Genomic DNA, 14,218 nt, shown 5'->3' with positions numbered 1-14,218 from the left:
TTAATTAGTGGTAAGTACCAAGCCACTCTTGAAACCAGTGCATCAGTGCTACTAAGTAACATACCAGATCTATGCAGATATAATTTACTCTATTTTGATTCCAGTATAATTTGTTGCAACATATCCTTTGCTTAATCCCCAGTCTACTTATCCAAAACACAGTACAAGCTATACTTAGTTTTCTACTATTACTCAGAAGTAAAAAAACTTGTTCTTTAATATTTTGGCTTCAAGAAAAGACAGCTTGTGAATCCACTGGCAATCTTCATTAAAGACTTTTTTAGTTTGCAAAGTCCTATCAACACTTAAAGTCTTCCGCAGACTAAGCCAAATCTATGTTAAAGTTCAAAATACAAAAGATATGAATTATGTTTTTATAAAAATGTAAAAAGCTAGTCAAAATTACATGTTTAGATATTTAATCTCTGAATAATGGAGTATAGCAGCAGGGAACTTAAATATTATAACTATCAACAATAAATACAAGAAATTAATGCAAAGATTGCAATAGAAGGATTCTTGAGTACAATGAGAATATAAAGAGACATTCTAATTTGTACAAAAACCATCCCAACTCTGTATACAATCTCTTCTATAAATACAACCAGATAAGATGAAATGCTTATTTGCAAATAATAGTTATTAAAAAGTGTGCTTTATTGGGTTTTTCATTCGTTCTCTTGTCAGGTGTAGTTTGCAGGAAGTCTGTAAAGACAAATTTCCATAATTAGATATTTCAATTTCTCCAGAGGTTATATTTTAAATACAAGTAACAACAGATGCAGAACATACTTGACTTCCACAGAAAGTATTATTAGAATAGTAAGCATTGTTACAAATCAATTTGCAGTTACCAGGTGTGTAACAAGGAGGTAAATTGTTTAATAAACCAAGTTTACCTATAGGGGAGCATGAAATTGGCTGTGCATTGCTATTGCCTGTTGAAGCTTTTCCTCTTTGGCTCGTCTGCAGTGGCAGAGCTATGAAACAAGACATACAAGAGTGAATTCTAAATGTGTTTTTTTATAATGCATACCACAGTTTCTCCTCAATGATTTAGCTATTTTACAGGCTCTCTTTAAAGAGAGAAAACCTGCCTGACCCACCTCCCTTCCAAGCTTCAGGCTGAACAATGGTCTGTATCAGTAACATTCTTCTATCCAAAACTGCTTATAAGAGGATTGTTTCCAATGTTACAAAATGCATTTATTGGGCATCTTTAAAGAAAGGCACACTACTTGGTCAGTTAGTTTTGTCACAGCATGTACAAAGGTTTTTGAACCTTGGTTACTTATTTGACGATAGCCATCAACAGAATTTGTTAAAGAAATTTAATAAATTAAACATTAACGTTGTTTAATGAAACATGTCAGTTTATGTCAATCTTCCAAATTTGAAATTTACCATGTGGCTATCTTCCCCTATATCTATACAAGATATTTAAGAAATTGGCACAAAAATATCTGCAACAACACATGAGTTGGGTCTAATGCAGGAGACCTCTGCACTCCCATCTTAAAAGTATGTGTCTTTGGAAGACAGATTATAGTCTAAATAGACTGAAGCCATGTAAGGATTTTTTTTCCTTCTGTCAAAGCTCACTAGAGCACTGTTCTGTATCACAGCACTGTTCAAACTCCGAAAAAGAAGTCCTAAATTTATTCACTGTGTGCTGTACATGTCTTGGCTTAGAACTATTTGTATATTACATACCGTTCTCTTTTCCATGAAACTACTAAGAAAGTCATCTATCTCTGTTTTGCCTTCCAAGAAGTCTTCTGCAATAGTGTCAGACTCCTCTTCAGCTTCATGAGCAGCTACTTTAAGTCTGGCCTGCAGAGCACTTGGACTGCAACTCTAAGAAAATAAAAAGTCCAATGTAAAATTAACCTGTCCATTAAAACTTGTATTTCCAAGAAGACAGATGACTATACAAATATGGAATATGTGGATAGAGCACTATTACTACATAAAATCCTAAGTAATCAGATGAAGTTCCATCTCCGAGTTACAGCACAGCTTGTTAAACTAGAAAGGATTCAATATGAGAAAAATGTTGCTAGTTTAGGTTGAATGAAGGTTTTCAACTTTCACCCTACACTGTAGAAAGCATCCAGCTTGGAAATCTGACAAATTCTCTGACAATGATTTCTGAGTAGAACTAATATTTCAAGTGTCTTCAATAAACAGACCTTACTTTTGAAAATCAGTTGTGAACCTAGAAAGTGTAAAAAGGTAAAAAAGTACTTACTGTTCAGATTTTAAATACCCTTGAAGTGATTGCAGAGAAGACAGGAAAGCAAAAAGCACCTACTCAAGAAGTAGATGGGCTGTTAATCTAAACCAGTATACTCATTTTTCTGCTCTTAAAAACCTCAAACCTTACTTCTGTTTATTGCATACAATTTCATTATTTTTTCTCAAATATGTCTGGGCAGTTAATCAGGAGATGATTCACATCCAGTAGCAGTCTGTACAGAGCCAGAACTGCAAAATTAAGATATTTACAGATTTTAGACACTTGTCCTAACCTTCATCTACCCCATCAGAAATCTTTTACTTCTGTACTTTAAAACCTTACTGTAATCAAAAAATTGCTGTTAAATTGATCTTGTACAAAATACAGAGAGTTTGCTCTAATAAAAGATGACTAAAATTCACATATGGTACAAGTAAAAATACTTGTTTGGAAATTTGAAGGAAAGAGCAGGAGACACCATATAGTACACAGCAAACATCAATTAATGAATATATAGCATATATGTGGAAAAAAGCAGAAAAATTCAGCTGCTACTCCTCAACTCTCAGCCTCCTATCCATCATTAAACTGAATCATCAACTCTAACTTAGAAAAAACAAAAGGGACTACAGCAGTGGGATATTATGTCCTGTTTTTAAGTGGTTTCTTGAAAAAACAGAAGGTTTATTATCCACATCAACTACATCTGCCCACTTTAAAATCAAAGGAGGCATTAGGAGTCAGACTATTTTCATTTTCAAGCGAGGAAACGTTTAACAAATTTAGAACGCCTATGAAATAGTTTGGTTTGCCATCATGCAACTTTCTGGTTTGTTGTTTTTTGTTTGGTTTTGTTTGTGTGTTTGTTATTTTGGGGGCATTCTGAAATTCAGGCACTATGCATGCAAATTTGATGGACTGCTCCATTCACAGGTAACAAGTATTGCAAATTATGAAGATTTTGGTGCAGAAAGTGAGTGGTTTATTAGAAGTTACATCTTCTAATGAATACCTTGGTAAACGTACCAAGAAATTATTCTCCTTCATTACTTTCCGAAGTAATAACCTTACCCTATTTGCACTGCAGGATGTGCAAGGTTTGACAGCACATACAACATACTGCCTTAAGTAAGCATGCCCAGTGAATTGCAGAATTTAAGTTCCTGAAGTTATTGAGCACTTTCATCTGGTACATTTTCCAAACTCATTATGTTAAATGAGTACCATTAAATGAACAAGCCTTCTTTAAAAATTATTCTATTCTTAAAATTGGTTTGGACCAGGATTGTACTAAACAGCTCTAGATGTACATCATTCTTTTCTTCCAACTTTGCTTCTACTGTAGCTGTAAAAAGCAAAAACGCAACCAAAAAACCCATTCTTTTGCTTTTAACTTTTTTGGTACATCATCCCATTATTTTCATACTTGATGAAATACTTAATCTACTTTATATTAAATGAGAGTTTAACCATAAGAATATTCTTATGGTTAAAGATACAAATCAAAACTTCAGATTTATTGAAGCATTCTTAAAGGATGACATGTAGGAATTATACCTCACTAAGTTCATGCTGTCTTTGCATCTTTTTTTCAAAGGCTGCTTTCATTTGTGTGAGTTGCTCATACTGGAAGGAAGAAGAAAAAGATATTATCACTTTGACAAAACCCCAGATACTACCACTAATATTTCTGAAGATGATTTTACTGTTCACTTACTTTATCCAACACTGTCTGTCTTTTTGCCTCAAGACTAGGCTCCAGCAACAAGTTTTTTTCTGGAAAATAAAACCACCATTACTACTATTTTTTTTAAAAGGATTTAGTTCACAGAACATAGCCACATGTTAACATTTTGACAGCTTACTTGCCAGCTCTTCAATGCTTTTCACTAACTCATCTCTATCAGTAATGACTTGCTTCAGTTGTGGAAGAGTCACAAACTGTTCCAGTAACACCTCCTCTTGCTCATTCATACTGGTCAACTGTGATATGCTGTATTCCAACAGAAAGAAAGTGCATATAAATCTGAAAACACCACATTTAAAGTAATTTCTACCACAGTTTGTTGCACTTTTTGGGACTTTACAAATACATGACACTTGACCACAACTTACTCTTCCCCTTTCTTCTGGATTGTGGGCTCTACTATATGCAGCAGTGAATTTAAAAAACAGTATGTTAAAGCCTTACTTCCCATAATGCCACTATAGGGGGTTGACTGTGTCGAGCTACCAGATGCCCACTCAGTTGCTCTCTCAGTCTCCCTCAACAGGCCATGGAGAAAAATCTCAGGGGTTAAGATAAAAACAGTGAAGTCACTTACCAATTACAATCACACACAAAACATACTCAGAAAAATGTAACTGAATTTATTGTCCATTACAGTAAGATGGTAAGCAAGAAAGGCAAAAACTAAAACACTTTGCCCCATTTTTCCTCAGGCTCGACTTAATTCCCAACACTACCTCCCCCTGCCTCCTGCTCCTTGGGGCAAGGGGGAATTGCAAGTGTAGGAGTCAGTCTCTAACAGTTCATGTCTGCTTCTCCTTCCTACTCACACTTCACCCCTGCTCCCCACACAGACTGCAATCAGCTCCTGGCAGGAGAGACTATTCCAGTCTGGGTAATACGTGGCTGCAGTTTCCTTCGGGGCGTATCTGCCTGCTCCAATACGCGGTACTTCCTGGACTGCAGTGTGGACAACCGTTCCAGCATAGTCCTCTCACAGCTACAGGGTATATTTTAAAAACACCTGCAATACTGTGGTCTTTTCCAAAACACTTCCACGGGCTGTGGAAAAGTAACTGCTCTGGCATTTGGAGCACCTCCTTCTCCCCCTCCTTCCCTGACCTTGGTGGTTGTGGGATTATCACACTTTTCCATTCCTCCCCTCAATCCTCACTGCCTCTGCTCTTTCTAAAACGTTTTCAGAGAGCCTGCTTCATGAATGGACTCAGTGGTCCTGCAGTGGGCTTGGTGCCAAATCAGCTGTGCCTAGCACAGGGGCAGCTCCTGACCCTTTCTCAGAAAAGTCACTCAAAAAGCCCCCATTACTAAAACCCTGCCACCTATAGAGAACAGAACTATTCAGACCAACTGCAATACCACTGTCATTCCATTCAACTACCAACAGAAGAATAATAGAATTTTAATCCAGTCTTCTGGAAAGGACCAGGCTTCGTTAGAATGCTATGTTTAAACAAATTACACTTCCCTGCAAAAATCTTAATTTGCTGTTATTTAATAAGGATGCTGCCAGAACGTAAAAGCTAATTTAGCTAAACTATACATGCTCTTTGGAAAGTGTCAAAGGAAAAGAAAAAGCCACCCTAGTTGAAAGGACAGAGTTTTCACTTGCTTAACTACACCATCACCAGAAAGATGTGAGATCTGAAGGAGTTTAGAGCGAATTTGTAATCTATTCTATCCCACATAAATTATCTAGGAATCTATCTTGTTAGATATGAGCAAGCTGCTGGGATAATAACTAATACAGTTTGTTTGAATAATGACAAGGTGATGAAAATATTTGTGTAGAATGTGTATAAAGTATTTGGATGTAGCAGTGATTTGCACTGGGACAGCTTGCACATTTACCACCTGGATTTGTCTAACCCACCCTCCCCTGAACATTTTGAGCTGCTCACAATACAGTTCACCATTTACCTTGCACTACAGTCCTTTGGGGTTTAAGAGAATGTAATTTGTGAACCAAGCTGTCTCATTTCCTCCTTCAAAAGTTATGCTTATTGAATTACTAGAAATTAAGTCCCTGGCAAGGCCTCAGAAAACAGGAGAACACTGCTAGTTAGAAAAAGTAAAAATAAGTATGTCTTTTCCTGGTGCTGAATCAAGTACTGTTCATGCTGACAAAGCCCTAAAGAAGCAGTGCATTTGAATACAAAGCAGGGTTATTTTCTGACTCCAATACTTTGGTACATGGTAGTTCTCCTAACTGTAATTTCTACAAAACCCTTTCAGTGATGTTTATAAACTTCAGACAATAAACAGATACAGGCCAGCAGTAACTGCCTTTTAATAGCTACGGAAAGTTCAGCTACCTTCTGAAAATTTACCTTAGTTCTAAGAGTTCTGGAAACGTATCAGGAACATCAGGCATCTTGTATGTAAATCCATTCTGGCCAACCTGAATCAAAGTTTAGAAATGCTCTGTAGGTTTTTGAAGCGCAATTTCTTGATATTTAACCTGATTAATCAAAAACTGAAGACAAATATTTTCCAGCAACAAGAAAAGCAGGAAAAGCAGTAAGAAGCAGTAGCACTAGTATCTGAACAGAAAACAACTCAACCAATGCAACAAAATCCTTGAAGGTGTTTGAGGTGACATGTCATAAAAGATGAGTCAGTTTTGGAGGAAAATAATTCTCTTGCCATGTCCTTCATTTGAAAACAGTTGGATGACTGAGGAAACACACAGGAATAGTAAAACTCAGGGAAGCGAGAACAGAGAAGGAGATCGACACTTTGATCTCTTTCATGTGGTTTTTAAAGCTATAATCCCTCAGGGAAGAAAAGTTTTGGACAAGGAAAAAACAGCTGTCTCCATAGAATGTAGAAAATTTAAATCCTACAAAGCCAGAAAAATGCCTTTCAAGCATAAGAAAACTTGTTTCTGGACATGACTTGATTAAAGACTATTTAGATATTAAAGACTATTTAAACATTTAGATACAAAGTTTTATTAAAAATAGAATTCCTTCCAGTGTTCATTACAATAGGGAGCTTGAATATAAACATACAAGATAAAACACTACAAATAAAGACTTGAGACTGCACACTGCCCTCACCTAATAGGCTCTGAGCAGGAAAGAAAAAAACATTTTCTGTGGTTGGAGATACAACTGCACTGTGGGTGCACAGCTGCACATAACGCCAGTTTCTCTGAAACTCAGACAAACTTATTTCTCTTATTTCAAGTCTAAAAAATTCTCATCAAAACCAGAATGACAGTTTTGTTTCAGTAGCACCAGCAAAACAATGAAGTGCACTCGCTCAAGTGCTTCCTTGAGTTTTACAGCAATGCCCCGAGTGCCCTTAAGGGAACTTATACCCAATGTCTGAGAGCTTAAGTGGCAAAACTCAGCACACCGACCTGAAGCACTGCTTCTGCTGTCGGAACGGGCAGTGGCAGATCAGCAATCAAGCCATAGGAGGGAGCAGCAGGCTTGTCTGTAGTGTAGCTTGAAGAAACTGATTCAGAAACGGGCATGGTTGCCATTGTTCTGTTTGTTTCTTGAGGTGGATATGGAGGGAGAAATGGAAACCCCTGAGGAGCAAAAGGAGGCATTCCAGCTGGTTTGTTGAAAAGGCTAAAAACAAACAAAACCACAACCATGAGCAACCAGTTGCTTACAGCACATTTCTGAATCAGAATTCAGAATTCACATTTGAATTATAATTACCAGACTACATGTAAGACATAAGAATGAATTTTCAAGTAGCCATAAACTTTGTATATTCTGTTCTCAGTTACTTCCAAAGTAGTAAGTCTTTTTGTCTAATACTGCAGCATGGTATAGAACTCCATTAATCTACATTCTTGTAGAACAGCCAAATGCACACACTGTTAATTATGAGAAAACTACTTCTCAAAAATTTGTGACAGCATAATTTTAAATTGTTTCCATCCTAAAGTTGTGAGAAAAACATCTGTGTCATACATTAGATCTTATTTATGGTATAGTATTTAATAAATTGTGCAACATACACGTAATTACTTCTAATTAACATGAATGATTTTTTTTAAATTCACAACTGCAGCCCCATGTAAACAGTATCACTGTGAGCCATGAGAACCACAGCTGTACTGATACAATTTGAATCTAATGCAATTCTTTAAAGCACACAATTTCTTCTGCACATGGTGCAACAGAAACTACCCTAAGCCTGGGAGATTACAGACAGAATATGAAAAAACACAACTGCCCAGATCAGGAGCTATGGCAAATTCCAGATTTCATCTGATAATGTAAACAATTCTTTTTTCAAGAAAACATATATAAAGTTACATCAGGCATGTTGACACAGTAACTCAATAAAATCTAGTGTCTATTCTCAAAACAAGCAGGTCAGCAAGCATACACATGAAATTGTGCAAGGACAGGGAATCTAATTCTTCCAGTATATCTATTACATTACTACTGTCCCTGCCTTCCTTGTAATTAGCTTAGTCGCTTTTAAAAAAATTAATAGACATAGTTCCATTTATTATGTTAACTTACTATGGAAATGATGTTGAGCTAGGAGCTAGAACCGGAGGATTCTTCCAAAACTCATCCAGTAAACTCTGAACAATTTTTCCGAGATCTGAATGCATTGTAAACTGTAAAAACACACAAAACCCCATGAAGAAGAAAAAACATGTCTAGAATCCAAGAGTTCCAAAATATGCTGAGCTTGATTATTTATTATATCCACCTGACAGAGCTGAAAAGCTATTTCAGACATACCAGCTAATCCAAACTTGTATACACAAGCTCCAAATTAAGTGATAAAGCCACTCAAAATCGAACAAAAACTGAGAAGTCTTTTTATATTCCATTATCAGTGCAGAGTCAATGAAGTACCAGATTTCTATTAAACAACCCAAAACCTCCACTTTAGTTACCAAGTTACATTTCCGCAAACAAAAGAAGAGGAAAAAAAATATCTGAGGACAAAGGCATTAACTGCATTCTAAAAGAGTCAGAACCTCCAACCACTCAAAAAAAACCTGACAATCTTGTTGACAAAAAGACCAGCATATTAAAATCCTGAATATTCGAGCTAAAACCTTGATGCCATTCTAATAGGATTAGGCTAGAAAGAACTGTATTACAAAACGGTCTTAAAGCATCCCTCTCCTTTATTTGGAATACACTGGAATGTAGTTGGAAGAACTGTACAAATAATAATTACCAAACAAATGTGATAGTCATTTTCTAAGACTTCATAACTTCAAACAGTTTTAGATACATGGAATACTCAAGTCAGTAATCGTATCAGCAAAAGAATAACTAGAAGTATATTGAACACTTCTGAATTTCTGTTTTCAGGCCCCTGAAAAACAGTTTCAAATAGATTAGGAGCTATACTAATCATTTTTACCAGAATTATTAAAAATAATTGGGTGTGGCATGTACTAAAACTGCTATTAAGACTAGATCTGTGTGAAACTACAAATTATACATACATTATTTATTAACGGACCAGTCACGTATACTCCCTGCTTGTCCATTAAATGATGTCTTACAGGTGGGAAAACACTGATGACTGGTTTTTCCTGAGGAAACTGAGGTGGAAGCAAACTGCAAATACAAGAATAATTAATTATTACTACAGTGACACTTCATGATAAAGTGTGCATAAGAAGGCTTCTTATGCAAAGAAAAAGTACTATTAAATTACATAAACTTACTTCTCTATGAGAACAGTTATGGATAAGTACACAATGAATGAAGCACACAAAAGGATAATTCAGTCACAAAATTAGAAGTCCAAGAGATTGGAATACCAGACTTCCACAAAACTGAAGAGAGCATTTACTGAGCAAAACTGTAGTGTAACAAAGGAGCAATTATCACAGATTATTCTGAGTTGGAAGGGATCCACAAGGATCACTGAGTTCAGCTCTTAAGTGCATGGCCCCCATACAGGCACTGAACCCACAGCCTTGGTGTTATTAGCACATGCTCTGACGAACTGATGGACAACAAAGAAGCTGTAGCATAACATTTTCAAATGCAAATATTATTACTAAAAATATAATGCAGTGCAGCCTGTAAGAATATTAGGCCAACTCTTCAGGGCAAAGTAATATAAAACTTGTGAAAAGAATACTATCAACATTTGCCAGAGCAAAAGCATTCCCCCAGAGTAAATTCACAGGAAATATTACAATAAATCACTTGCGTTATGATCCAGAGGCTTCACCAGGGTAAAAGTTGGAGTTACAGGAGACTAACAAATTACTAATTGAGTTTATTTTCATTGGTAGGGAATCAAAGTTATCAGAAAACCTCAGGCATTTCCCCCTAGTTACCTTTAACTAAAATCACACAGCTATCTTAGGAACTGAGAACAGCAAAATATGATTTTGCTCTCAGCTGAACATCTGTATCTTGTACAGGGCCAGTTTCACTCAGATCACTGTAATGACTAATACAAATCCAAGTTATGGTTCCTGAAATTAATTATGAGCTGGGAGCTGCTTATATTCTCACTTTTTTTTTTAAATAACAATTTTAATTTTTGAGATGTACATAGACACAGCTCACTCTACTTACATGTTAATATTAATTGTCAAGTTGTTTACAGTGAATGGCAGTCGATATTCCACATCCTTCTGTATTTCTGCAATGCTGTCAAAGAAGAAATTGTTAGCATCCATTCCATAGTCAATACAACAGCTAAAAGTCTAAAAGAAACAAGCATGACCTCAGTTTAGTTTTGAAAAGCCCTGTAAGAACAAAATTACAAATGCTGGAGTAAGTGAATAGTCTTCAGCATCCTATATTGAATATTAAAATTAAAGCAAAAAAAATAGTGGACTTAACATTTAAACCTCATACATGGTCACAAGCAAAGGAACTATAGTAGAAGTCACACTACTCCCTCTTCGGACAGCAATCTCAATTTATCTTTCTCCCCTTACTAGCTTAATTGTGTTAACACATCAGTGTTTTTTTAATATACTGAATTTTATCTGATTAAACATTTATTTTGCCAAGGCATTACACCAGGTTCACAACTAAGTATTGCTTTGCAACACTGCCTTCAGATCAATAGGTAAAACATTTATTAGACTAGGCATTCTTCCTTAATAGATTAGCCTAGTATTTAACTGTAGTTTCACTATGTACACCAAGCTCAAAGCACTTGCACAAGTATTTTCAAGAATTATCTGGAGGACTGGAGGAGAGTTACTTGCAACAATGTAAAGCTCCAGTGACACTCAAGACCTAGGCCCCCGTGAAAGCACAGATGTGCCTTACAAAATTTCCTCCAACAGGTAAAGTACTGAGAAATATCTTGACATGAGCTGCATTAATAGGAAGGTGATTTCAATACTCTAACCATTCTACAATTTCTATGCACAGTGAGACTATTTAGAAAGAGAGCATCCCAGAGGATGTGGAAGAGATGAAGACTTAGCTCGGAAGCAGAATTTCTAGAACAATATGAACTAAGCTGAGAGTAAGAGACAGAAGGGCAGAAAATTAGCTTCATCTTATAATGAATCAAAACAACTGTAAAAGCAGACTGATTATTCTTCCATGTATTTTTCCTACTTGCACCTGGTTAAAAATATTCTTCTCGGTCACCTAAGGTTCCCTTATACAGGGGAGGGAACACAGCTCCAATGGCAAATAATGGCAGATGGGTGTTCCCAGAAAGCATCTTTTGATCCAACTTCAGAAATGCTCCTCCATCCTCTGCCAGGTACGCTCCATACAAGTCCTCTCTCAAAAAACCCAAAAACACATTACCTACAAATGTGTGTTAAGAGTAGTGCTGGGAGTGTTTTGTGTCCTTCCAAAGCACTATTCAGGCATAGAATTTAAGACTGTCCTTAAGAGCTTGGGGAACAAATGGGAGTTGAGACACTAACTTGGCTATGAACCTTGCTTTCTGCAGCCCCATCTTATTCCTCTCACAGACAACTCAGTATTTGCTCTTTCCCTGTGAAATCACACATGCTGTTTGGTGAAAACATCAAATATCTTCAGCAAAGGAGAATTCAAATCAAGGGTTCTACTGTGTTACACCATACACCACTATCTGCACCTTCTCATTCTTAACTGAAGGACTCTCTCCAGAATCTCTCAGGCACATTCCTGCCCTGTAATCATCTGTCACACTTTTCATTAGCCTGCTGCAAAATCCTTTTGAGAAGGTATATAATTATGCTCCACTCACAGGTGCACAACCTACGGAAACTGGGGAATAAGATGAGGACACGGAGTGAGGAACAAGAAAAGCCGGAATCTCATTGAACTGTTCAAATGGTTATAACCCTGCTTAGGAAAAACCCCGAATGAATAACTTTAGCTGCCCCTTCCCCAAGAGGGAATGAGTGCACTGGAAAAATCAATCATTCTTAGCTTTGTCTAGAACAACAGCAGAAGTAAGAAAACTAATTTTTGAATGGAAAGGTTATACTTCAAGCTCCTAACCTGTGAGGGACTGCAAAGGAAAGCTAGCTGCTTTACTGAAATTAAGATCACACATACCTGAGCTTTTATGACCTAAGACAACACAAACCAAACTTGACTAACTTAGTTAACTACACCATACCAAGAATTTTGAGCATTTTGGTGAAGAGCAACAATGATTCTCATAAATGAATGACATTTGGGCAGCTACCATGTCCCTACCCATCACCTCAATGACTGGCTACAGCATCCATTCCCTCTCTGCCTGGGCTTGAGCCTGCACAAACAGTGGCAAACATTTCAGCAAGCTGACTGACAAAAATTGATCCCCTTTTTGAGGACTTAATTCAGGATGAGCTCACCTTGCTGCCAGATTAAAAAAAAAAAAGTGGGTATGAACAAAAGGCCAAACAAGGGCAGCCCAACAAAAACTTTTAACTAAGCTCCTATATGCCCATAGGAACAGCTCCTTATAAAAGTGAACTGTCTCAAAAGTATCTGTGAAATTGGCTCTAAACACACTTAAGTTTATGCATGCAACAATACCTAGAATACCATCACATTTATGTTTCCTGTGTGATAATTCAAAATATTAGGAATGCAAACTATCTGGAGTTATTAAACATGGAAATGCATTTAGTATCTCTTCCACTCCTAGCGTCAGTCTAATGCAACAGGAAATATTCTCTGTCCTTGTTCTGAACTATTTTGGAGGCAGCTACCATTCCAGTTCTACAGAAATCCTAAAAAGTCGTATGTCAGTAGAATGCTTACTTCACTGCAACTAAAACTTCAAATGTACGAAACGTGGATCTCCTTTTAAAATGTGAAGTTTTAAAAGACTACGCAAAACAAGGTGGCATACTGCCAAAAGGGAGTACCTCAAGATAAAGTGTTTTGCTTTAAAAATTGTGGATGTTGAATTGGAATAAACACAACTGGCCTCTTCTGACCACCTAAACAAAACTAGCGTTCAAGGAGCAGCCAGTTTTCAGCAAGTAGCACCGAACACCAGGAAAAATAGTTCGTAAAGCCCATAGGGCAGATATGCCACTGTGCCATTGCTGGCAAGCCACTGTGACACACAGCTCCTTCATGCTTTATGTTTTACTCTCAACTTTTAATGAACTACGCTTTTATAAGCGGCTTCCAGATAGGTTTTATCCCAAGAAGCAGTCGCATCTCTTTTAAGACATTACAACCCCATAGGAGGCTTTCCGGTCAACGACAGGTGAAACCGGGGACGGCGACCTGTGCCCGATCACCCGGCCAGGCCACACCAAAGCCAGCGGGAACGCCTCCCCGACAGCCACTTTGACTTTCAGTTTCCAAATTGTTCCTTCCAGCCCGCCGGGGTCCCACATCACCCTGTCTTCCAGCGGGGTCCACCGCACTCCCGCCCGGCGGAACCCTTCGGCCCCGGGACAGCGCGAGGCGGGGCCGGCCCGGCCCGCAGCGCCGCCGGCTCGGGGCCCCCGTTTGCCCACACGGACCCAGCCAGGCCTCGCGGGGAGGGGACGGGGCGCAGCCGGGTTCCCGCGTGTGCGCAGAGGGACGCACGACACGATACCGACGCGGCGCGGCCCCACCGCGGCCAGCCCGGGACGGGTGACACAGCGCGGCCCTCCCGCGCCCGCCCCCGCGCCCGCCGCGGCCACTCACGAGGCGTGCGCGGCACGCAGGGACTCGACCTGGCGCTGCCGCTGCTGCTGGAGGCCGGTGCGCGCGGGCGGCGCGGCGGAGGCGGGGGCGGCACCGCCCTTGCCGAGCGGGAACAGCCAGTTCATCGCGCGCGCCGCGGCACCGGAGGGGCGCGAGGGCACC

The 14,218-nt window shown here is 38.5% G+C and overlaps 1 protein-coding gene across 1 annotated transcript; it reads right to left on the bottom strand.

The window, feature by feature from the left end:
- Positions 1 to 14,181, bottom strand: VPS37A (VPS37A subunit of ESCRT-I). The gene is made up of 12 exons (XM_062493531.1): positions 14,057 to 14,181; positions 10,526 to 10,600; positions 9,433 to 9,547; positions 8,483 to 8,583; positions 7,354 to 7,570; positions 6,317 to 6,387; positions 4,105 to 4,232; positions 3,957 to 4,015; positions 3,797 to 3,865; positions 1,714 to 1,857; positions 900 to 980; positions 1 to 705 (listed from the first exon to the last, which is right to left on the bottom strand). The coding sequence occupies exons 1-11, from the start codon at positions 14,179 to 14,181 to the stop codon at positions 900 to 902; spliced, it is 1,185 nt and encodes a 394-aa protein (XP_062349515.1). The 3' UTR covers positions 1 to 705.
- Positions 14,182 to 14,218: the final 37 nt, after the last annotated feature.

Source organism: Cinclus cinclus, chromosome 5, assembly GCF_963662255.1.
Source record: "Cinclus cinclus chromosome 5, bCinCin1.1, whole genome shotgun sequence".
NCBI lineage: Eukaryota > Metazoa > Chordata > Aves > Passeriformes > Cinclidae > Cinclus > Cinclus cinclus.
The sequence above is the reverse complement of the archived record's forward strand: the minus strand, read 5'-3'. Positions and strand labels throughout refer to the sequence as shown.